This window comes from Nesoenas mayeri, assembly GCF_963082525.1.
Source record: "Nesoenas mayeri genome assembly, chromosome: 1".
Taxonomy (NCBI): Eukaryota; Metazoa; Chordata; class Aves; order Columbiformes; family Columbidae; genus Nesoenas; species Nesoenas mayeri.
The window spans coordinates 178,138,977-178,166,169 of record NC_137541.1 but is presented as its reverse complement, the minus strand read 5'-3'; the positions used below and the strand labels follow the sequence as shown (position 1 = coordinate 178,166,169).

General features: G+C 34.0%; 1 protein-coding gene across 1 annotated transcript in view; it reads left to right on the top strand.

Moving 5' to 3' along the window:
* The window catches only part of PCDH17 (protocadherin 17), a gene marked incomplete at its 3' end in the record, with an annotated part of 91,227 nt that overhangs the window by 20,876 nt on the left and 43,158 nt on the right, over positions 1 to 27,193 (top strand). The window contains exons 2-3 of the mRNA XM_080363185.1: positions 7,223 to 7,281; positions 7,430 to 7,602. Of these exons, the coding sequence (XP_080219311.1) occupies positions 7,223 to 7,281; positions 7,430 to 7,602 (232 nt within the window). The remainder of the gene's footprint in view (positions 1 to 7,222; positions 7,282 to 7,429; positions 7,603 to 27,193) is intronic.

Genomic DNA, 27,193 nt, shown 5'->3' with positions numbered 1-27,193 from the left:
ATCTTAATGTGAATGCTTAAGCAATAAAACAATAATAATCTCTCTTGATAACAAGTATAGTACTTATTAAGAGAAAATAGTATATGGACAGGCATTTATAGGGGGGAATCTGCATTCCTTCACTTACACAAAAGGATGGTATTCTCTGTCTCCAGAGTTTCACTTTCCAGAAATCACTTTGTGGATTTGACTGAATAGCTCAGGACCTCTTTTTCTTGCAGTATTGCTTTTATTATTCAAGAGAAAGAGAAAGCATGAACCACCAATAATCTTCAAGAAAGAGTATACGAGCCTGGTAAATGACAATGCATTGTGGATCTGACTGGTTTTGTTGCCCTGAGTTTTTAAATGTGCTTTTGAAGAATGTTTACATGTGCCAGAAATTCACATAAACACACTGTGTGTTTTGTAACACCAAAATGCACATTTTGCAGCTAGTGGGAAACTTCCCAAATATGCATGTCATAGGAATTACTGTCTCAAAAACATTTTCAAAAGAATAAGAGTGGAGACCACATATTAGGACAAGATTTGAGCTATTAAATAGCCCATTTAATTTTGTCCTTCTAAAAGGTAGAATAACTTCTTAGAAATTTATGTCCCTTTTTTTTCGCTATTTGGCTAATGTGTTTTTTTAATGAAGTCTGGTGAAATCAAACACTACTACATCAGGCTAAGTGTATACACTTGTATTCTTATACTGAGGAGTCTTTGTGAAAAATTGTACTATATTGAACAAAAACTGTTCCTAATAAAATGAAGACAATTGTCTGCTCTTTCAAAACTAGATTTGGCAGAGTACAATTCTTTTGTCTTGAAAAGTGATTGCCATTATATAAGATCTTTGTTTCATGGGGGAAGGGTGAATACTTGGAATTAAGCTTTTCAAGAAAAGACACAAAAGATGCTTGAGTTAGATATTAAGTGGCAGTGTGATAAAGGGGAGAGATGTTTCATTTCATTTCTGCATTTAATGTTTAATTAAAAAGAAGTTAGAGTCAGTAAAAACATTTGGCTTTATTATAGTTTCAGGTATGAACACCTACATAAAATGGAGTTGCATTGAATCATTTCTGAAAATGTGATACTTGTTCTTGTAATTCTGAGAAAAAATTATGAATATTCATAATATTCATAAATCTGATTAATGTTGAAGTTCTTTTTTTTTCATTCATTTTAGAATACATCTTTCCCTAATATGAAAATTATTTCTGGGTATAATTTTTCAAGAATACTTAAATATTGCATTTTTTTCTCCCTCCCTTCTTTCTGTTTCTCAATTTCCCTGTCTTTTTCTTTGTAGTCATGTTGATTTTAAGATTTTATTTTATGTTTGTTTGCTTTTTTTTTTTTTTTTAGGAGAAATACTTGTCAAATTGAAAACTTTTGGTTTTATTTTTCTCTAATTTTATCCAAACAGTATGGAGTACACAAAAAAAAAATGCTAGAAATCTTCAGAATTGTGGTGTAACAAAGATTTTGATTAAAAAGACAAAAAAGGGAATTAGTCTACTTTTTATGGGAATTCTTGAAAGCAGAAGCCTTGTGAAGTCATTTACTGTTGTCTTACTGAGAAATAGTCGGGTCCCTGAAATCTGATTGACTAATATGGGGCTGTAATTTCATTCCTGAGTTTTTAAAAAGAAATAAAGCTGTGTGCAGAACCACTATGGAACACCTTTTTATTTATAAAAGTAGCTAAAGTATTTACAAAAATACTTCAGTACTTAAAAGGAACCTATAAGAAAGATGGGGGCAGACTTTTAGCAGGGTGTGTTAGGACAGGACAAAGGGTAATGGTTTTAAACTAAATGAGGGGAGATGCAGGCTAGGCATGAGAAAGACATTTTTTAAAATGAGGGTGGTATAATGCTGTCACAGGTTGCCAAAAGAGGTGGTAGATGCCCCATCCCTGGAGACATTCAAGGCCAGGCTGGATGAGGCTCTGACCAACCTGATCTAGTTGAAGATGTCTCCTGCTCATGGCAGGGTGGGTTGGACTGCCGTGTCCCTGCCATGTCCTTTGAAGGTCCCTACCAACCCAAACTATTCTATGATTCTATGAATCTATAAAAATATGAAAAACTTTTAACAGAAATAAACTAATACCTCATGAACACGAACTTATTAAAAAAAAAAAAAGAAAAAAGAAAAAAGAAAAGAGATTAATGTAGCCCATTGCTAAAAATATTCCCCATAATTCACTGTGTAATACTTTGCCCAGGCTGGTTTGAACTGTTTCCAGTGCTGAAACTTTTTTTTTTTTTCCTTATAAGATTATTTGAGGTTAATGGATCCTACAAGGAATTTGTTTCTGATACTCTGTTCTTTGCCATAATTTTTATTTTTAGTTTCTTTAAATGAAACTTTTGGAAATCATAGTAATTCCATAATTAATTAGTAGAACGTTGACAGATGACTTTCAAGCTTCGAAATAGTTTTACTTTGAATTTATAAAATTCAGTATTCCAAATTCACCATGTGAGAGCAATACTTAGCAACAATTGTAGCTCATCTAGGCCTTTGTGTGGTCTTAATTTACAAGCCCTAAGACCTATATTAGAATGAATGGTTTCACAGACAGTTGATGATAGCACTTCAAGAATGTGCTGTGTGCTGTTCATGTAAATACTGGCCAGTCAATGATTCTTCAAGTCACATTATTAGACTGTAACTATTATATTGTCACATCTGAAATCCCATACCAGTAAAAGTATATTTTGCACAGGCTTAATTTGCCTGTTCTTTTACTTTTCCTCAAGTCCCTGATGAAAAACATAGCATAACCAAACTGTTAAGATATTTTCTAAAAGGTAGAAACACTCTTTTTTAAATTTTGCCAGCTCTTGAAAGGTTTATATGCATTCCAATCTCTTTCAAAATGGCATTTTTATGAGCTTTATCTTTCTGAGAAAGCTATATTAAATATGTGTACAAAAATCCTCAGGATCTTTTCTGCAGCATTGCAGTAATGTCAGTATTCTTAAAATTTCAGACTTACTCTAGTCACATAGTAGTACAGATAGATGAAAGAAAGTATTTTTAAGGGGCCATTGAAGGAACTGTGAAAAAGTATCTGTTAAATCGTTCAACAGCATACTCTAATTGGATATGAACTAATTCCCCTAATCTGTGAAAATGAACCATAAAAACAGGATCTGTTCTCTAGGGGACACATGGACAGTTAGGTTGACATCACAGACTTTTTAATTCTCTGGTATCTAAGCAGCTCAGTAGACAGTTGTGGTTTTGCTTTAGTTTTAGAGACCATTTGTTCCAGTATGTTTTCCTCCTACTGAGGAACTTGCTTGTTAGTAGTTGGTGACCTAATACTCCAGTTCTCAACCTTGAGTCACAGAGACAGAAAATGTGTCTTTACTGTCTAACTACAGTGACTTTTAGAGATGGATTGTTTCTGAGGGTTTTCTTGTGGGGGAGGGTGAGAGTGGAACTTGTTTTATTTTGTTCCTCAGGACTTTAACGGTGCTGGCATTTGAGTTATTTTTGGTTATTTATCAGGAGACAGTAATTGCAGGTAATCCACTTCTGATGCAATACATCTTACTCAGATTTAGCTATTACAATTAACATCTTGTTGGTCATCTACCTTGCCCTGTAATTATCGGAGAAAGGGAACTCCAGATGTAGTACCTACCTAAAACTAGATGCACAAACAGGATGAATTATCTTGTATGTCTCTAATGCTTATAGAGGGATCTTAACTGATTAGCTCAGAGTAGGTGACTCACTATTAGATGGTTATCTGCAGGTAAAATGAAACCTACCTTAAAACTGGAGGCAAACAGAGAGACATGGTCATTCTGATTTCCTAGAAAGGGTTGTATACACAGAGAAGAACAAAGACTTTATTTGTTGTTGATAGATTTTTAAAGTAGCACTCATTTCCTGGAATTACAGCTATGCAGTGTAAAGAGATATGATTAATACATGAGCTGAAATGTGTAATATCACTTCCATAGATGTTAAAGTGTAAAAATTTTAAGAATATGACCTCTCACTTCAACTGGGATTAAACAGGAAAAAAAAAAAAGTGTTTAAAAGTGTTTAAGGGAATTAGACATCCATATCTGTCTGTAATCCATTGTGAATTGTATGCTTACCTTTCTAACATTCCTCTAAACTGCCTAGCTTTAAAATTAAATGTTTTTTTATTATCCCAATTTTTGCATAGATATTATCATATATGGAGCGATTTTCTCTCTGCTGCTTGCATCTTGGAGTGCTCTGTTACAGCTCATCACAAGTATGATACTTTCATAGTTCACAGGAGAAGGTCTGATGCGTTTAGAGCAGAAGGAAAAAAATTCAACTCTGAGCTCTGTGGCTATATATGGTTATCAAGTATTTACATTTGTTCTTTTGCAGCAATGAACTCGCTGTGAGATGGCACCCAACTGTTTGTATTACTGCAAAGTACAATATGAAGGAAATTGGTCGAATTATTATCAAGTTAAAGGTCATTAATGATTACCATAAATACAGAATTTCTCAGAAACAGCTCCCATTTTTAGGAGCTGCTAAGATGTGCTGGTAAATTCTGTTTTAAAATTTATATCTTTATATCTTGGCTAGCCTTTTTTTTTTTTTTTTTTTTTTTTTTTTTCCCTATCAAAAAGTAGCATAAAAAAGTATGGCCAGTTCTTAGGGTGGTCCAGCTTATAGATAAGTTCTTAGCACCACATTTAAAGAGGTGCTATAATTAATGCCAGGGAAAAAAAGTCTGACTTGTCTAATGGCAGAGAATTGATGAAAAGGCAGTTTATAGTGGGCATTTTGCCTGACAACGACATGAAAAATGGAAGTGTTGATTCTAATAGCAGCTGCATTTAGGAGAAGGCAGATATCTTATGTAAGGAAAAGCATAAGGTCAGTTTTCCTGAACATCCATAGTTGAGATATTAGACCTACAAAATATACATGAGTTCTGCAATTGTAAAGGGTTTTTTTGGGGTTAAGAAGTTTCGGGCTCTGCGAGTGTCATAATGATTATATGTGTACATATATAAGATGGATTTGCTGCACATGACAGAGATACTAGCTTACAATTTGAGAAAATAATAAATGACAAAATTCAGGCTGCTTCCAAAATGTGATGTGCTACATTTAAGACATTACATGTAAGGATGCTGAAATATTTATGTTTATGCCTTTACTTCTTCCTTTTTTTTTGTTTTCAGTATTTGTTTCTATAATTTTCAACTTGTTAAAAATTAAGACAAGCTTTTGTTTTAATTATATCTATTAAACCCAGGATCTTGTCTATTTCTAAGCACAAAGCACTAAACTGTCTCCTGATTGAAGTGACCAGATTTTGAAAAGTTTGAATACTTGTAGCTGGAATCATCAACTTCTGAAACACTGACTTGGAAAAACAGTGATACAACACTGGGTTTGATGTCCCAGATCTTCAGAACACCCCTTCTGTAATACAGAATATCACTCGAATTTATGGGCAGTATTTAAGAACTTTCATAAGCCTGTCTCAAATGCTGCTAAAGAATGAGTCTCTAGTTGGACGTAAACACACAGAATTCCAAGTTAGGTGCAATTTTGAGATGATAAAGTCATTGAGAATTATAAGTATAGGTATTTTATACCATATTTTGCAAAAAGAACAGTAAAAACCTGATTCTGTCATATACCTTTTCATAAAAAAGAAAGAATCACTGGTAACACATTGAGTTATTTTTGTAATGACATATACATTGATTTGTACTCCTCATCTTAAATTAGAAACTACTTCAAAGTGCTCAAACAATGTGTATTATAATCCTAATTTTTGAATAAAAGGATTAAACCAGAAACAAGAAAGCACAGCATAAATTGGCTTAATAAATGTCAAACACAAGATAATTCCTTTTATTCCGTCCCTTGCCTAAATCACGTATGGTTCATAAGCACATTTATTTCATGTATACCTTGAGAGTGACAGGTGACTACATATTTTCTGTTGCAAACAGCAGTAACTGTTACATTTCAGATGTAACCGCATCTATCTTTTCCAAGCAGTAACATTCCCAACATGTAAAGGATGGCAAATATTTCTAATGACCATCTTCAACCTAAAAAACACCAAAACAAAAATAAAAAAATGAAGTGGAGAGTGGCAGAGAAAAACAAATATCTAAGAGACCAGTCACTTGTGTAAACACTTGTGTGACATTAAACCTTACCTTGAGCCTTCTGCTCCATTAATTGGGCGCTGCCCATGTTACTGATACTGATATACTAAATGCTGTTGCAAAACTCATAGCTGCTGCAAAGCATAGTGGTGTGACATGACGAGATGCAGAAAACAGTAGAAGCTCTGTCTCTAGGTCAGCTGCAAGAAGTGACATGTGTGACTGTACAGTATATGGATTTTTGTGAAAGATGCAGTCTCTCTTTCTCCCAAAGAACTTCAGCTGATGATACAAGGGGAATTCAGTTCCCTTTGGCAGGACTCCATGTTGGTCTGGATGCTGTAACTACTTCCACAGTTACTTAACTCATGCTGCTAAAAATAAACTCATGACAGACTTAATGAAAGTATCTTCTTTTAAAAACTACTTGTCTACAACAATCATGTAATGCTCTTGTTTGCATGTGCAGTTCTCATTGTTCTGACATAGCTATTAATACTGATGAAAATTAAAGAGAGAAAATCCAAATATTTTCATACTTGCGCTTTTCCAGTAGCAGTTAAAAAAACACACAGCCAATCAGCCACAGATTTTCTTGATCTCATGCAGTTTTTTTTCAATTCAAGAGTAATATAGCAATATATGGAATTGTACTACAGCAGTAAGGGCTTCAGAATCCCAGTAGATGATGTAATTATGGTTAAAAATAAGTATTATTGAATAATTCACTTTTGTAATATGCAAAAGTAATTTTTTTCTCTCATTTTCAATAACCATCAGTCTTAATATCTAAGTAATGAAAAAATATAAACAGTGTCATCTGCCAGGTTGCTAACAGAGAATGCCACTTATTGGAGCCTCATTGTTTACTTTAGCAGGTAATTTGTGGACCGGAATCATTTAATTGTTCTGAGCACATAATTACATGCCAGCATTTTCCAGTTTAATTAAAATGTACAAATCTGAAGATAAAGGGAATTTTTGAATTATTAATCATTTCTCCTCTAGGAAATCTTGTTGCTCTGCAGGAGATTTGTCCAGTGTACAACTATACGTATTTTTTTCCTTCTCTTTCACAGACAGACAATTTTCCCGCAGAGCCCAATTACATGGGCAGCAGGCAGCAGTTTGTTCAAAGGTAAGGCCTATTAAATAACTTTCTCGGGTTCCCCATTTGCATTCTTGTCAAAATTGCTTTGCCAGAGTGTACAATTCAACTTAGAACAAGTAAATACAACTCTCTCTCTCTCTCTTTTTTTTTTTTTTTTTTTTAATATGTATTTCAGTAGCTCCACGTTCAAGGATCCAGAAAGAGCCAGCTTGAGGGACAGCGGGCATGGGGACAGTGATCAGGCTGACAGTGACCAAGACACTAACAAAGGCTCCTGCTGTGACATGTCTGTTAGGGAGGCACTCAAGATGAAAACTACTTCAGCTAAAAGCCAGCCACTTGAACAAGGTGAGTGAAGCCTCCAGTGCTTACAAAAGTGTAAATTTTGAGCCATAATTATAAACCTATTAGTACTGCAGTTGTGGTTTATCAGGGCAGAATAGCTCACTGATAATTCTATCAGAGAAAACAGTAAATCTTTTAGCTAGCCCAGAGCAAAGAATGCTCAGTATCTTTCAAAACGAACATGAAATGAAATGAAACCACAAGTACCCAAAGTAGATTAAAAAAAAAAAAAAAATAGTACTTCTCTGAAATGATTAGAATATGCTTTATCTCCACTGGCATTGCCTGTGATATATTATATACAGTCCTTCTGTTGAAGGTTGATTTGGAAATTCAAACTAGACATGACTGCAATAGATAAAAGAACTCCAGTCATTTAGATTCCTCACATAGTTTGGAGACGAGGTAAAGAAAAGAGACTTGGGATATCAGACAAGGGTAAAAAGGGGTCAGAAAATGTTTTCATTTCATGGATGTATTTTCCTATTTGTAATGTTGATTTCACAATTAATAGTAATGTGAGAAGTGTCAAATAACAACATAATCTTTTTTTCAGTGTAATTTCATTCATGTCCTATGAAGGTACCAAAGATGAGTGTCTGTGAAACAGCTAAAATTACTTATATCAGGACAATTCCAGTGCTCTCTGCAAACTTTAATTCTGACAAACAAGCATGTTTATTTCCTCAAAATCTGTGTCCATTTTTTTTTCCAGATGTGTTTTATCTAATTACAAGGTCTTTTATTTCAAAAGAAACACTTCTATTTTTCTTTTAAAGCATCAGACAGACTGAGTACTCCAGCAGTGTGTGTGTATGTTTTGCTTCAGGCTGTAAACAATAAGGAAGTGCATCACTGAATAATTTTGATTTTTTTTTGTATGTTTGCTATCACTTTAAATTGTTGTGGGGAAGGTGATGCAGTATGAAAGACAGTTAAAAGATTATTAAATAAGTCAGCTTTAATAATAAGAAGCTGTATTTATAATTAAGCAGAAATATAAGGGTTTTATTAATTGTTGATTAATTTGACCTAGTTTTTTGCCTCTTAGCCTAGTCTGATCTGTAGGACAGCCATCAGGAAATACATGTTTAGCTTCATTTTTCTGATTATGTTGAGATTGCAATATAATTTTTGCTGTGTAGGATATTTAGGATGCTGCGGTATAATTTATTCTGTATATATTTGAAGACTGACCCCATATATGACCTTATTTTCCAAGTAATAAGTGCCCAAAAGATTATTTTTTCCTAACCTTCTGCCATAGCAATTCTCCATTTATAATTAGACATTGATCTGTATAAAGATGCTGGTTTTTAATAAGCTGTTTGAGTGCGTGTCTAAATTTCTCAGTTTTGCATAAGAAAAAGAACAAATCTCCAGATTTGTATTTATGAAGTACAGTTCTAAAATTTTTTAAAGATTTGTTAGGAATTTTATTTATAACTCAAATTAAAAATGTGTGGGTTTTTTTAGAAAAGGACTGTATGGCCAGAGTTCATAATGCTGCAGTTTGTCCAGCAACATCAAGCCCAATACTGGTCATAATTTAAAAACTCTAGTAAGCAGATTGAGTCAACTATTACTGTCCCATATTTTCACTGTAATGCAAAGAGTTATATGATGGTTTGCACTTGTGATTATATCTAGGTGAGGGGCCCTCTCCATCAAGAAACAACTAATTCCAGTGGCTCATATGAATTCCTCACATCCTTACTAAACATATATTGAGTTGTGAACCTTAAGTACTGTCAGTCACTGAGCTGCAGCAGTGGGTGTTTATGTAAACTTTCTTACAAAGAAAAAAAAAAAAAGAATGATGGTAGAGAGATAAAATACTTTTTAAAGTTGTATTTTTATTGTCTTTTTCCCCCAAATATAATTACAATTGGTAATGATACCCATTTGTTTACTTGTACAATCCCATCTCAAGTGTGTTGTAACAAAATCATTGGCATATTATGAAAACCGAACCTGCAGCAAACACCTTATGAAGTTACAGATCGTTGCAATAACAAATGCGGTGCAGTGTGATGTTCCCAATGAAATCAGTGATTGTCATAAAGCCTAGTATAATTAGGTATCTTAGTCCAAAGTAACTTTTCTCTTTTGAAAAAATATAAACAAAATTGTTTTCTTCAGTCATAAACCCAGCTGAAGGAGAGTGAAAAATGTTACAGATATGATTAGAACAGAAAAAAGGATTCTACTTTCTTTAAAGAAAAATTGTTTTAGGGGAAAATAAGATGGACAGCTTGCTAGAAACAATTGTCTATAGTAGCAACTGAAGCAGTATTAAAAGTTTTGGTTCTGGCATCATGCTGGGATGTGCACAAGGATGGGAATTCACTATTTTTAAAAAAAAGTTTCAGTCTTGTTTATTATTGTTTAAAGATATTTAAAATAGTTTAAGTTCTGCTTCTAAAGTAGTGATAATTATTAGATCTGGCATTTTTTTTTTTAAAAAAAAAAAAGATCAGAACTGTGAATTCAGAATCTTGACTTCAGACTCTCAACTTAAAAATGAGCTATGTTTGAGCTTGAGATGCTCTGTATGCAATTCCAAACACAATTGTATTTGATCCAATTCTACTCATAGCAGTAATAAGAACACTAGTGTTTACCAGTACTTTACCTACACTTTTGAGCAAGTCCAGCCTAGATATAGGAAAATTAAATGGTCGTATTGAGACATAAATCATGTCAGTAGCACCACAACAATTATGCTTCTATCAGCAATGAATAAGTAGGAAATTTTAATGAAAAATAATTTTTGTAGACAAGACATCTGATTTGAGCATGGGATGGGGGGCAAGCAAGCTTACTTTGTGATTTGCATTAAAATATGTAAGACAGTGGATGATAAGGCTTCAGTAATTTTACTATTAAAATATTTAATTTCAAGGGAAATATCTCCAGATAGCACGTTTTTTTCTGGTGGTGACAGTAAACGTTCACACAAGTGGAAAATATATCACTCTGAAATGCTTATGAAAGCTCATCACTTGGCCTTAATGGAAAAAAAAAGGTGAAAAAAGCCTCAAATCTATTAAAGTCACCAGGACAGTAAGTCTTATGTTAAAATAAGCATGCCCCATTTTAGTTATCTCAGTCATATATCTTCTTGCTGTGAATTCAAAGACACTTTCTGCATACAAATATCTAGCTGTCTATTAATCTTACTTATGCTATCTGAATCAGGTGTCTTACTAAGCAGCTTTTTCCATATGCCTGCTACTCTTTCACTCGAATGGTTTTAGATAGATTTGTTTAGTTTACTTCTTTTTTTTTTTTTCACTTCTGTTGCTGAGACTTTAAACCCCATCACTAGTTTGGACAGTTTGAGATCACCCTACTTAGAAGTTTTACAAGAATTAGCAGTTTTGAATAAATCTGTCAAGTTACCAGTTTGTTCTGCTGGAATTAGCATTTATTATTTTATTATTCACATTTTATATCTAAATAACAGTGTTATCTTTTTGTTTGGTATGGTTTAAGCATAACAGCAATAATCCGTATTTCTTGAAAAGAAAGCTGAAAATGATATCATAAACCACAAGTTATATCTACAAGGAAACAATAAGAAGTAAGATATTCATTTTATACTTTTCTTAGTGAATCATGGATATATTTACCTTATAATCACTAAAACAATATAGAGTTATGGACTTTTTGGTAGTTACTCGTAAATCTTTGTTAGATTTTCCCAGGAATTCTTTTTTTGAGTCTGTGTGTTTGTGTTTTATTTCTTTAACATTAATCTACATTTTCATGTGATTGTCAAAAGCATCCAAGAGATTCAGTATCTACAAATTCAGTAGCTTTGTTGTTGAGTTTTTACTTTATCATTGTGCATCTTTCTTTCAACATGTTTGCTTACCATTCTCACCTGCATCCCAGTAGTATGGAACCTGAGAATAAATGAAAAGTGGAGGCACCTCCTTGAAGGAAGGGGAAAAGAAAATTCTTCAGTGTTGGTGTCTGAGAATACTCTAGGATCTGTGTTGGTCACAAGGCTTCTGTGTAGAACAGCACTATTTTAATCTAAAATATTGGTGACTAGTATAAAAGGACTGGAATGTATCTTCAGAAAAAAAAAGAATAGAACCTAAAAAAAATACTTCTTTCTTCATCAACACAACAAAAATCCATATGTATCACAGCTGATGCAGTCCTGCATGCAACAGTCTTAGGAATAAAATCTATATCAGTGTTATAGAACCACCATCAATACTGCTAACTCTTGTCCACAGAACACATTTGCAGAACTAGTTTGTGGTAAATTGTGCATTTATATTCTCAATTTCTAAACAAAAATAATCCCTCAAATTAAGCATCCTGCATTATCTATCCACAGCAGAGTAGAAATTATTAGAACTTTTTACCAAGAGTTTTTTGTGAACTATCCATCGATTTTCTTGCCATAATCCTGCCTGAGTCTGTAGGATAATTAAAATCCATTCTGTTTAACTGAGTGAGAATCAGTCTAGCTTGGTAAGTGCAGAAAGTTCATAAACCAAATTTCTGCTGTCTGACATCATCACCAATGCTTTCCATGTCATTGGGGATGATAGGTTCTTTTATAAGTACATCATCTTAATGAGATAATGGAAAAAGAAGAAATGCTTCTTTTCAAAGTTCTTAGAGCTGGTGATGGCCTCTGCTGAGAAACTGATGGAGGCTGGACAGAACAGCCCCTATCACATTCTGTCTGTGCCCAGACTATTAATAGCTGTCAGATTGTACTACTTGTTCTAATGCTGCCTAAGAGTATTTATGTCCAGGACTATTATCCCTTCTAACTCACCCTTAACATGGTCAAGTAAGATGCTAACTCACTATTGTATACCACTAAGTACACTTTTATCTGATTAATTGTTATCCAGACAAGCAACAAGAGCAACTTAATTAAGAATTTATTTCCTTTTCTAAGTATAACTTAGTATTATCTCCTTCTAGGACCATGAATTCTGGAAACAGGTGAATCCCACCCAAAATGAGATTCTTTTCCCCCTTTCACTTGTTCTTTTATAGGTAATTTTCTCTCTCCTTTTTATTTTTTTTTTTTTCCTTTCCTTTTGCTGCTGTGCTTTATGCAAGCACCTGTGTGATCTTAGGTGACAAAGACTAAATTATCTAATCTGATTGACCCAATTTGCTATCAGCACCCTAGAGCTGCTAGATTTTGGCCTTATTCTGGCGGTCAGATTTTTTTATTTAAGATCAAAAATGTATGTAGAATTACAGAATTTTCTGAAGAATAAGGCCATATTTATAACTGTTTGATGTCCACTTTAGTGTGTTTTACAAATTCATCATGACATTTAAGCTACTGCCAGCACTTTGTTCCTACTTTTCTGCTGTGAGTTCATTGTTCCATGAAACAATACTTCTGAGTTTAAGAGAAATGGCAACATTATTATTGGTCTCATCCTTCTTATGAAGTCCTTGGCAAATGGGAATAATGAAACTCCTACTAGTATTAAACTTTTAAATTGATGTTTCACTTTTATTCAGAGGAGTACTCATAAAAGTTTCAAATGTTCTAAGTGTCTTGATCTCAAACACTCATTTAAAGTTGATCTAGGTAACACCTTTGCAAGACTTCCTTACCTAGGCTGAGCTAGGCTATGCAAATTTTGTGAAATGCCACTTTTTGAGAGACCAGATTAATATTTTCCCCATGAAACTAAGTTAATGAACTAGACAGAGGAACACAGGTCAGTAGCCTTTGCTGCACAGATGATTGTCATAACCTTTTTCATGTTAATACCCAGTAATCGATAAAATATCCGTTGTTTTATTATGTATTGGGCAAATTGTATGATGGATCTGGGCAAAATAAATAAAAGTTCTATCAACTTGTATATAATCAAAGAATTAAAGATTTTTTTTCCTCTGTTGCAATGAATTCAGGTTCACTTTTGACATATTAGTTATGTGAATACTGATTCGAGATTTCATGAGTGTCGCAGTGTGATGTCAGGTTGACTGAAGAAGAGTCCAGTTTGTTTTAGAGAGTTTTTAGTTTTTAGTCCAGTTTGATTTAGGCAGGAAGGTGTTCCCAGGCATAGCTTCCCTCTGCAGTGTGTTTTCCTCGTAAGTACATGAGCAGCATTGGATTATAAGCAAGGCTATCCAGATGAGGAAGAAGAAGTTAAAGGAAGCAGACGTTTGTCCTAAAATAAGTCAAAAAGGGAAGAGAGGGGATAGATTAGCTTAATACCTTGACTACTTATCTGCCTTCATTGATACAAAATAGAAAAGCAGTGCAAACATTCTGGCAGCTGAAGTGAATACACTTTGCATCAGAGTATCTTAGCCTATTATTGCTGCCTGTTATTGTCTATTATCCTGCTTTTCAACCAGAGTTGAGTTCTACCAAACCAGGTTTTTAATCAGGTCCATGTTTCAGCATCTGGCAGATTATCATCATCATGAATCTAGTAGCAATGAAGTCTTGTGAACTTGTGAATAGCATATCCCACATTTAATTAATGCATTTAGCCAGAAATTAGGGGGGGGGGGGGGGGGGGGCGAGGGGATTTCTATAACTGATTTTCAAAACATACAGAAAGAAATTTCTTCATCTGTTCAGACACAAAATGTCACTGTGACACAAAGAAGGGATTATAACCATTCAGCACAGTTTCATCTGTGGACCATTTTGTGCATTAAGCTACATTTTTCAGGTAATTTCATTTCTTCCCTCTGTTATTTTTACTTATTTTATAATTACAAATTAATTCAGTGGTTTAAAATTATATTTTTGTCCTATATTTTGTATTCATTGGAAGTGTCACCACCAAATCAATTTAGATACATCATTACTAATACCTTAAAATCATAGAATCACAGAATCATAGAATTCAAGTTGGAAAAGACCTTTAAGATCACCAAGTCCAACTGTTAACCTAGCACTGCCAAGTCTGCCACTAAAACATGTTCTCAAGTAACATATGTACATAGCTTTTAAATACCTCCAGGACCGGTGACTCCACCACTTCCATGGGCAGCATGTTCCAATGCCTGACAACCCTCTCCATGAAGAAATTTTTCCTAATAACCAGTCTAACCTTCCCTGGTGCAATGTGAGGCCATTTCCTCTTGTCTTATCATTGTTACTTGGGAGAAGAGACCAGCACCCTCCATGCTACAACCTCCTTTCAGGTAGTTGTAGGGAGCAATAAAGTCTCCTCTCAGTCTCCTTTTCTCAAGGTTAAAAAGCCCCAGTTATCTCAGCTGCTCTTCATAAGACTTGTGCTCCAGACCCTTCACCAGCTTCATTGCCCTTCTTTGGACATGCTCCAATACCTTTTATTGGTAGAGATTGAGACTGCAGTAATAAAAGTCTTAATACATTTTAGAGTTTTCTTTGATGATATTATTTACAAATTAATGCATAACATGCAGTTTAAGATCACAAATTTGTTACCATAAGTCTCATGTCTGAGATGTAAGTGAAAATTCTAACATTTGGGTTCTATAGCTGCTGATGTTCATTCCTTTGTTCTTTGCTTTAGAGGCAAAAAACCAGGATATCCATTCCCTGTCATTTATGTAAATCTCATTATTTCCTTTTTATACTCTGTTTTCATACCACCTTTCCCAGAGCTGAGCACAGTCATCGTACTACAGCATATTCTTGGAAGCCTTAGAATCCGTCAGTTATCTTTTTACTTTATTCCCATTAGAAGAGCAAGAGAAGGATTTGCAGTTCTCACTAAGATGAGGCCCTTCTATGTCAAAATCATTATCTTCAGCTAACATTTCTTCTTTTTGTTTTCTTTTTATAAATTGAAAGAAAAGTGGGGGCATAGAAAGATCAACAACTTTTGAAACAAGGAAATCAGAAAATACATCATTTTCATTGTTTCAGGCTTTATGCATTTCCCTGGGTGGTAAATGGATGTTCTCTGCCTGTGCTTACTTTTGTTAATGAAAATTTTAAGACATATATTCATACATTGGATGGGCACTTAATATCATGGGAATTGTAGTAATAGGACTAGAGAGTCTATTCCAGCCTCTAAGTCCGTGTATGTTAATGTCCTTGGATGATGTAATAGCAATTTTCTTTTAATTAAGCTTACATAGAATTCTACTTTAAAAACATATATATATATATATATATGAGAATGTGTGTGTTTATTCAGTTATATAAAGGAGACAATTAAAATAAATACATCTTCTCATCTCCTCATTTTAAATCAACATTGTGTGATTGTATCTCCTCTTACTGAGTCAGTAGAAAATACAGACATGATAAACAACTGTATTAGTCAAGATTTGATACAAATCCATTCCAGCCATATTCTTCTTACCAAAAGGAAGGAGTATTCTGCAGATGGAATTATTGTAAAGCTAATGTGTATTAGTTGGAAACCTGAACTTGGACTGTAGTTATATCAATGGTTTTATGTCCAGCTGGGGATGACATAACAGAAGTGTCCTAAATAAGAGACGGGAGTTAATTATTCCATTCATTAATGCTTCAGTTGGAATGATACTAATTGTATTACGTTCTTGCAGAACAAAGAGTATCTCCTGATTTCAGTACACAGTAATCCAGTCTGTCCTTTTCCCGGTCCTTTTTTCTGTGTATTTACTGCTTTTCTCCAATGCCCTGGTTTCCAGAGAGAGAAAAGTGGTATAATTTAATTTGGGGCAGAGTTGCAGCACACTCTAATTAGTGACACAGCCACCATACTCAGTTTGTAGAGATATTTTTAAGGAAGATCTGGACAAATTCAAAATCGACAAGGAGGTAGCATAACAGCAGAAAATAGAGGCTTACAAAACATGGCCTGTGGGTGAAGTTTAAAAGACGTGTTTATTTAGAATTTGTATTTGTTTAAATGAACAAAGTCTTGGGGGAAACATAATAAAAGTCTTTGTGTATATAAAAAGTTGTTATGAGTAGGATGGTGATCGCTTTTTCTTTTCTTTTTGTTTAATTTGCTGAGAGAGCTATTTAGGTTACACATGAGGGACAACACTATAAAGATAGTTAGGCACTGTGCAGGATACCGATGTAAGCTAAAGATTCTCCCTTCCTGATATTTTTTAAAACAGGTTAAATACACATTTGTCAGTGGTAACTTAGATTTATTTTAACCTACCCGGGGCCAGAGGATTCACTCTAGCCCTGCTTTTTATGATTAAAGGTGAGGATGCAATATACTGTTTAGTCCTGAGTAAAACACACTAAAAGGGAACACTTGCACTGGCTTGTTCTGCAGACTTTTGTCTGCAAACATCCTCTTTTACAGGAGGATTTCACCATGTTAGAGAATCACAGAGAACGTGGATCCTGTAGTGCTTCACAACAAGAATCCCTAATACAAATAAACTGTATTTAGCATTTAACATGGACTTTGCTCAAATGCAGAGCTGCAGCATGATTGACTAATTACTGCTCATTGAAACTCTGTCTACTCTCTGCACATCAGTGATATACGCATGCCGTGTATCAGCCTCTGTGCACCTACTGCCCATCCTGATTTCCAGAATGGCAGAACAGCTGGTTTCCATTCCCTGCTGCTGCTTTCTCCTATTCCAGCTGCCGCACTCACATAACCTCCCTTCCCCAAGTGGGCTTCATATGGTTTGAAAGCGACTTAATGTACCTCAGTGCATAGGGAACTTTTGATGCATATTTCATCATGTTTCAGTTCTTTCTACAGGAAACACCGCATGTATAACAGATGTTCACTGACTAATATCCTTTCCTGAAGGTGACATGCCCTTTTTTGTGTTTCATCTCTAATGTATATGGAGCTAGTAGTGCCTGAGTGGTACTAAAATACACTGCTCCATGGCTGCCCCTGTGCTGCATGCCAAGCTATATTTAATTCCATCTGCTCCCCTCTGCAGCATGAAATGGAGAGGAGCATATGCCCAGTATAACAAAGTCATACTGTGGCACAGAACAAACAAACAAACAAAACTACCATTACCACCACCAAAACAACACACAAAAGCCCCAACTTTATTTAAGACAAGTAAATGTATTTTTTAAATTTAGCACCATATTCTTCCAGATTTTTATACGTAAACTGTGTCATAGAAATCAGCCCTCCCTCCCTCCATATATGATTCATATTGCACCTTTATAATTATTACAGAAAGTACCAATTTCACATCTTTTATAGAAATATTTTACTTACAGTAGAAACATTGCACATGTAATGTGGGAAATCATATTATGTAGCCTTTACAATGTGTCATTTTTGGGTGGCTCTCCTATAAAGGACCCATATTTTTATCTTTGAAAAATAACCTGCAAAAAATGAAATCAATTTCTGTCAAATTCTCAGCCTAATTTATTTTACACACTTGGTATTTGCCTACAGGCAAATAACTTAAAAAAACCCTCCAACCAGTTTGACTAAAATATTTGTAAGATTTATGTCTATGTTATAAAACAGAAAGTTGAATGTGACCCTGAGTTATGTCAGCTACCACTTTCTTTTATCTCTTTTCTCATTCCAAAATTTTATGACCGAACAACACCTGTCTGGTACCCAGGTAGGAACACCTAGGTGCATAGGAAAGGCAGGTATTTTTGAGGAGAGGTACATTGAGTAGAGACGTCTGGAGAAAGAAAACTACATTGAATACTACAGCCACTTCTGTGAGGAAAGCTTTAAAGCCATCTTAAGTTGTCAGTGTGTTGTGAATGCTTTTTGCTTCTCAAGAGTACCATAGTCAGAGCACACTACTGAATTGGACCATAAAAATTAAAATAGAAAATAACATATAAAGTTGATACTATGTATCCTTAAATCATTGGAAATGCCATATCATAACATAAAATATTTTTTCTTTAGCATTCAGGCTTATAATAAACAAAGAAGGACATCCTCAAAACATATATTTGGATGGAATTACACTGGAAAGTTCACATAGTATGTACGGTAAAATACACTACAGCTTGCAACAGGCATTGTTATATAAACTCAGGACACTTGCATTTAACAATTATTATTTTTTCAAACAATATGTATATATATAAAGTTTGAACAGAAGTATCAAATACTTTGAAGCATGTAGTATAAACAACCTCAGTTATCATTGTATGATTATTTCAAGATAAGAACAGAATTTAAATAGTTTGGACTTGTGAAAAAAAATGTTTAAGCCTAGGTATTGATTTATCATTATAAAAGTTGTGAATTTTGCCTATGGATATATTTTATTTATTAATAACCAGTGCTAATATACTTTTGTTATATTCAGAGACTCTTTATTCAGTCTTTATTATTCATATTTAATTTTATTCCTTTTTTTAAAATTTTATGTGTTTTATTTTGCATACATTCACACTTTTTCTTAGTATGTTGCTAGAATTTTGGCACAGGTAAATAGTCTATCAAAGACAGGTTAGAAAGCCAGTGAAAATTTAGAATCCACCTTCCTCTTGTTTTTTAGAAATCTTACCCCATCACTAATACAGCTTTTTTTTTTTTACAGTAATCTCAGGAAATGTGTAACCTCTGTAAGTAAGAAAAAATAAGCGACTATTTGAAACCTAAATACTCCTTTGCTATTTAAAACCTAAATATTTGTTTAAATTCTATAAAGACACCACTTCAAATGTCAATAGAATTACAGATCCTTGTAAATTTATTACAGTTCTGCTGCTTTTCAGAGTTATACATGACAGCAGTAGTTGGCTCATTGTTTCTTTAAAAAATACTCTTATATTTAAACTAAGTGCCATACAGCTCTTTTCCTTAGTGTAAACTGGATTATTTTTCTGATATGCAGAAGTATGGAAAGACAAAAAGAAAAGGAGTTACAGAAGGAAGAAAGAGAAAAAAAAATGAAGTTTAATATATGGAAAGATAACATCTACCAAAGAGGAGAAAAAAACAAAAACAAAAAACACAACAAAACAAAACACAGCAACAAAACAAACAAACAAACAAACTCAAGTAATCAAAACACACTTTTTCTTCTTAAGAAAAAAGAAACTGTCCTAGTGTTAGAGGTAGAGTGCTTTTGTTGAATATAATTCTTTGCCAAAAGTGATCAAAATTTGTTTCTTTGTTTGTTTGTTTCATAGACACTATCTGCAATTAAATAAACCTAAACTTGAATATATTCCATATCAGATATATGATTGTGGTTTTGCAGTACCGGTTCATCAGAGTTAGCAGAGTTGTAGAACCTTGCCCATTTTGAACCAACAGCGTATTATATTTATTTGTTGCTATAAATCAACAACACATAACTTTTTATTTTAATCCAATATCAGGCAAGATCATGCTTTTGTGTAAGATTTTTTAGCTGGACAAATGAAAAATAATTCCTCAAAATATAGGTGAATATATTTTTACTTAATGTTTTAGTGCTTTTTTTCAGTTTACTGGCAAAATTCGGGAACATAGTACCCTGGAAATATAAAGAAAGTGAAAAAAGTTGTGAAGTTCAAGACACCTAAAGACACTCTCCACAATCTTAATGAAATCCAGGAAATATAAGTTTATGGCATCTTCAAATACAGTGCATTTTACCTTTCCAAAATAGATTAAAAACTAAGGCTCAGATTTTCTCCCAGATATTTAGTCCTTTGTAAGTACAAAGAAATTGGAAAACCTAGACCTCAAGATTTTGTTAGGTAAGTAAGAAAAGAGAAAGCTTAACGTCTCAAATCTCTACATTTTCAACCCTTTTGAAGGAAAAACAGTCCACAAATTCTCAGGAAACTTATCCCTACCATTTCCCCTACCATCTTACTTACCTCTGAGCTCATTACCCTGATTCTTTCTAGTTAATTAGTTGCTGAGCACTTTAGAATTAACAAGGAGAGCAACAGGTACTTCTGGAGCATGATTCATTTGACCTATTTTAGATGAATCACACCCTCAAATGTTCACGCCTCTCTCCTGTCAGGAAAAGATGACTAACTCAGATGTAGTTAAATAATTGTAGATATCTACAATTTTGAAAGATGAATTACGGTTTTTCAAGAACCAGCTTTTTGGACACTGGCCATTGTTTATACCATCTTTTTTGGCTTCCGTGTCTCTCATTTGTGTTACAAGTATTAATGGTTCTACCCCAAGTTTATAGAGGTGCCATCATCATTAACTTATTCAGCAAATCTTTCCTGCTTCATTAAAGTCATGGTGTGGAGGTGATGAATCTCTCTTCCATAGGAGAAATATTATTTCTATTTGCACAGTCATTGTTTCCTCTTCCATGGGTATGCAGTTGGGAACTGTTTCTTCAATTGCAGAACTGGGTGCCTGCCCAAGATTTACAGTTTTCAGCGCTTTGCTTAAATATTCATCTATTTGGCTTTTATTTGAATTCTTATGGCCGAATTGCTGGTGCCAAAAGCAATAAAGAATAATGTATTCGAGGTTTAAAATTAGAATCTGAGATCAACCTGTACTTTGGCTTCTAAAAAGCACTGTATACTGAAATGGTTTACTGAAATGCGTCACAGAAAAGGAAAAGATGGGCTTAGATTACATGGACCTCTACCTAAAATCAAAACAAATTAACGTACTTATCTGACCACTGGAACTATTATAATTTAAGTTAATTAAATACCAAAGAGTGAATACAAACATTAATATAAGGATTAACATCTATATAAGATATCTGTACCTCACATAATGTTAATCTTCAGTAAATTTTTGTCACTTGGTGATTTGAAGTAATTAATGATTTTATTAACCCTGACTTTTTATTACATCTAAGGCAATTCTTGTATGTTCGTTAAATAGCAATGGATTCTGGAATAGCTGTTAATCCTTGGCAAATACACTTAAGAATTAGCTTGCATTTAATAAACATACAGTAACAATCCTTTTAAATCTAAGTAAATATTTATTGAAGATACTTGGGGTCTCTCCTGTTCTATCACAGCCACTGTAGTATGTGCTATTATTGGTGGTAAGGAGAGATTTATCTGCAGGAGAACACCTGCCACTGTCACCTCAGCTCCCTCACCAGAACCAGCTGCTGGAGGCATTGCACATGCTGGCACAAAGAAGTTTCCTTCTAACCTTTCTGCACTGTGTCCCTGGGAGAGATAAACTAAAGTAAATATATATTTATATAGCTACATTAATATCAGAGTTTTCTGCATGAACTGGGGTTGTAATTTTTTTCACACTTCCAGATGACATAGCTTTGCTAACTTCACAATGTAGATCTGGTCTTACAAGTTCCTGTTCAGCATCATTGTTATTAATAGTGAACATAGATTGCTTTCTTACATGGCTCACACAGATAAAGACTCAGCTGCATTTTTGGCAAATTGAACGGGATTGCCAAGAATGTGTTTCATACTTTCTCATGTTCGGAGTAACCCTCATAACAACTTTGTAACTCAGAGAGTAAATCTTATGTATTGTACATCCGTCAAATATCTTTTGCTTTTGTGTTTGCTCTTTCAACTTAACTGGTAAACAAGTAGTGGAGTAAACATCTCATCTGGATTTTTTTTTTTTCTTTTCACCCTCAAGGCAGACAGAAATTTGACTACTTTCTTCTGATGGTTTTAGTTTCTTTTTTTCTTGTCCACAACACAACATTTTTTTTTAATTAATTATTTTTGCAGAGAAAGAGAAGATGGAGAATATACTTATAACAAAAACAAGCAAACATCAGCCATTTTATAATTGAAAACCCCAAGATTTTTTGATACCCTTAAGTAGGTGGTTTTTAATGACTATAAATTTCTATTTCAGAAATGATGAAAGCATAATTCAAATTAAGATCCTGTTATACCAATTTATGCTTCGCTACTCACAATTAAATTCACAGTTCACAAAATATTACAAGTTTATTTAGTTTACAGAATGGGAAGGCAAAAGTGTGCATTACAGGAAGCAGTACAGAACTTTATTTACTTTACAGTTTTACACAACTTTTCATATCTCTATACATTGTCTTGTACCATTATACAGCAGTAAACTCAATAATGATCATTTTAGTCCCTTAACATTCTTCTGATTTGGGCTTTAGACCCTCAGTCTTTTGAAAGTTAACTGCATTCTAATAAATGTAAGATTTAAATATTATGATTATTCTGTTGTTGAAAACAATAGGACAGATCAGATTTTGAAAAGGAAGGAAGTTCAGCTTAAAACAATAATTTAGTAATAACAGTTATCATATTAAAAAACTATGGAGAGGGTAGCCAGATTTTCTATTGGACATTTGATTTTTTTACTGTATAGTTTCTGTGACTTTTCATAATCCTGGTTCCATCTGTCTTTTTCTGTATTACTATTCTAGAGTAGACTGTGAAAAGTTACTCTTGTAAAATGTATCTTGTCCTGATTGAGTCATCCAGTTAGCTACATATGCATTTGATTTTTATGAAACTAAATTCTTAATAAGGATTTTTTTTTTTTTTTTTGGTGCAGATATTTTAATACCTTTTATTAAACTGAAGTAAGCTAGTACTTAAAAAATAGCTCCCTGACATTCAGAACAATGGATGTGAAAGCAAGAGTAATAAAAATTGCCAGGAAGGTGCAGTGCAAGCACTGATTCAGTGACTATGACACTGATTTAAACATTTTCTTTACTATGTCAGATATTAATCTCTAGGAATTTGAAAACATGAAAAAACAACCTTAATGTGTAAGGGTTAAGATGTGGAAGTTGTGGAGGTGACAAACTACAATGCATCATGCAGTCTAGGGCAAGCTTACTATATGTTTGCCCTTCACTTACACCATCTGAAAGTAATTCAATCATCCACCTAGATGTAACATCTAAGTCACCTTGCGGAATTTCCTGTCACTCACCAGCAGTTGCACAAAGACTTTAGGGCAATTGAACGCCTGTGCAATTAAGGTTCTAAGGAAAAGAATGTCAGAAAATAAAAAAGACATTTTTCCTTCAAACTTGGGTGGATTTTTGTTCCATTAATTTGTCTAATTTTGTTACAGACCACCCACAATATCCTGCACAACTATCTCCATAGTTTACTTAGGTGTGTGTGCAAACAGACTGCTGTTGATTGAAACCTGCCACCTGATAACTTCATTGGTAGTGCTTAGTTCTTGCTTTAGAAGAAACAGTAAATAATTGTTGCCTATTAGTCTTCTCAGTGACAATCATGATTCCAAAATCTTTTCATATTTTCCCTTTGTTGTGTTTTTCCAAGCTAAAAAATCTTAGTCTATTTAATCTCTTCTCTTACGAAAGCCTTTTCATAACTTTGATCATCTTTGCTGCCCTTTTTTATCTTTTCAGTTCTATTATATTCCTTTGAACATGGCATGAGCAGAACTGCATACAGAAGTCTAGACACTGCAGCTGTGGATTTAAACAAAGTAATGTTTTGTGTTCTAATCTCTATTCCTTTCCCAAGATTTTTTCTTATTCAAACTGATCTTTTGATGAGCTCTCAGCTGACATCTTCGTTTAGCTGTCCAGAATAACACAGAGGTTGTTTTTTAGAGTCTATAGTTTATATATTGAGAGTTGTTACTGTTTTTCATCATGTACATTACCTACATTTGTTGACACTGAATCTCGTGTGTCATTTTATTGTAGCCATTCAATAGCATGACATCTATCTGAAGCTCTTCACAAGGAGACTCAGATTTGTCTGAGACTCTCATTTGTCTGATAACAAAACTATTACAATGCTCCAATTTCATATTTGGGTTTCATATGGCCTGCAGATTTGTTAAGAATAATTTTAACAATTTTCTCTAAAATTTAGTCTATTAATCTTTCAGTGGCAGGCAGTTTTTGTGACTCATTTCTATTCCCAAAATAAATGCATTGTGGGAATCTCCCTAGGCTCCTTCTTAGGCTTCCTTTTTATTTTTTTTATTTTTGGGGGGTTGTACTTGTGATCTTACCTTCTTTCAGTGTTGTATTATATGCTGATTTTCTGTCAGTCCTACTGATCCACTGATTCTCTGGCAGGCTTTCATTTTTTTTTTAATTTTACTTTTCCATAAAAAGTCTCCTCACTACTTGCTATGTCATGAACATATTATGTTCAAAGACTTTTCCATCCTTCCCTAACATTTTGTTTGTTTGACTTTATGCATTTTGCTCTTCCTAATTTGGATACAATTCCCACTTTTTTAAGAGTATCTTTTTACTTCTAATTGCCTCCTCTGCTCTGCTGTTTCACCATGCTGGCTATTTTTTTGTCCTTTCAAAGTGTTTTTGATAAGTGGTGCACAGTTACACTGAACTCCCAATATAGTATCTTTAAGCAGTCTGTCATGCTATCTGCGAACATCTAGTCTTTTAGTTGTCCTTTTCACTATCCTTTTAAAAAGCTTTGTCATGTTGAGGTAGTTCTCATTTTTTAAGTTAAGTGTTACTATAGTAATTCTTTTCCCTTTTTCTTTTCTACCTCTATATTGAATTTGAGTGCTTTATGGTCAACATTACAGTGTAGCACGTAGATAATTATATTTTCAACCTAGCCTGTTCAATGCTAAAACGTAAATCAAGTAAGCAATGTTTATCCTCTTATGAACTCTTCTACTAGCCGTTTTAAGGGCAAGGTTCTTCATCACTCCTATATAATTTGTATCTTGGCATTATAATTACACTGTGTTCCACTAGGTATTTTCTTCCTGCTGCCTAGGTGAAGTATCTGTTATATTACATTCCTCACTTTGAACCAGCTGCTGCCATTATTTTTTAGACTTAAAAAATGCAAAGAATCAGGTAAACACTTGGTTTTGATCTGATTACCAGTTTTCATATGCCCTGTTCAAATGGGATTTTGTTTGCTGAAGTTTTTGTTTACTATTACCTCTTCTTTCTGAGTGTACAGTTTGTAACTTCACTCTGGCTGACATGTTATCTGAGGTTACTTGCTTTTCTATGCCTGTCGCCTGTCTTTAATTTTAAAATGCTCTCTTATAACCACTAGCCACTAGCCTTTTTTCTGTGCTGGCTTGCATGATGCCTACCTTTCTTGGATTTGTTCCATTCATTATAAACCATAGAATCATAAAATGGTTTAGGCTGGAAGATACCTTAAAGTTCATTTATTTCCAACCCCCTGTCACAGGCAGGGACACTATCCCTTCCACTACACAAGGTTGCTCAAAGCCCTGTCCAATCTGGCCTTGAACACTTCCAGGGATGGGGCATTCACAATGGGGCAGCCGGTTCCTGTGCCTCACCACCCTCATGTGAAGAATGTTTTCCTTATACTAATCTTAATCTACTCTCCTTCAGTTTAAAGCCTTTACCTCTTGTCCTGTCACTATATACCCTTGTAAAAAGTCCCTCTCCAGCTTTTTTGTAGCCCCCTTCAGGTACTGCAAGGCTACTTTAAGTTGTGCCCAGAGCCTTCCCTTCTGCAGGTTGAACAACCCCAACTCTCTCAACCTGTCTTTGTAGGAGAGGCACTCCAGCCCTCTGATTGTTTTTGTGGCTCACCTCTGGACTTACTCCAAAAGGTTCATGGCCTTCTCATGCTGGGGGACTCACATATGAAAGCAGAAACATTTATTTGGTTACTAATTAAAGTATAACCTCTTCTTATCTCAGTCAATTCTAAACCCAAAAAAGTATATGATCTTTAGCATCTAAAATCAGAAAGTAGAAAGAGAATCTCTGCAGAAATGTGGAACTGTTGTGGAAATGTGATTCCATTTTTAATCCTTTCTAAAGCCATAACAGAAAAAGAGGGGAAAAACAAAAACAAAAACAAAAACAAAAACAAAACCCACAAAGCAAAAACCAACCAACCAAAACACAAATAAAAGCCAACAACAAAGAAACAACCAAGCAAGAAAACCCCAGCACATTTATTCCAAATCAATTATGAGAGATCTATAGCTATCTCACTTTCATCATTAATTTTATTTTTCACTTCTGATTTAACTCAAGTCTGCCTCTTCATAATGAATTTTTATGAAAGAGAGACTTGATAGTTACACCTCTTAGTAATATTCAAGTAAAAATGGAATGGTTCAGCTTCTTTTGTCTGGGAAGAAACCCACATTATATTGGTAGTCTCCAATTATTGCCACCAATTTCCTGTTTTCAGTTCCTTCTTATTTTTATTTTCACACTTCCTGGGAATTTTGGCAAACAAGAATAACATTTTTAAGTACGTGTAGTGGCAATGTTCATTTTTACTTGATACATTAGTAATAATGAATATCAAAGAAAATATTTCACTTATATTTTTATTCTTTCTTTGTTACGCGATTTGCCAAATGCCTATTTTAGGCTTATTCCTTACCCTGTTTTCATTTTGACTTTTCTCACCCTCAGAAAAACACTTGTAGAGGTCATTCACAAGTTACTGTTGCAGAATTCTACTCAAGAATAAAAGCATCCGATATTATCACTATTTTTCTCAGCCTAGAACAATTCTTGATGCTTTTTTCTTTTTTCTGCACTGAAGCAGCTGTGAAAATTTGTCCATATTAATGTTACATCTGGATTAGTCAAATCACTTAAAATCTCTGTATAGATATCTTTATTTGGGCTTAAAATACTTTGGCTGAGCTTAAATCACTTCCAAAGTAAATGAAAGTGAAGTGAATCAGGAGCATTTTAGTTCTGAATAGGAATAAGGATAGAATTAAGGAAAAGAATAAAGAGTATAACAATAAGAATATAA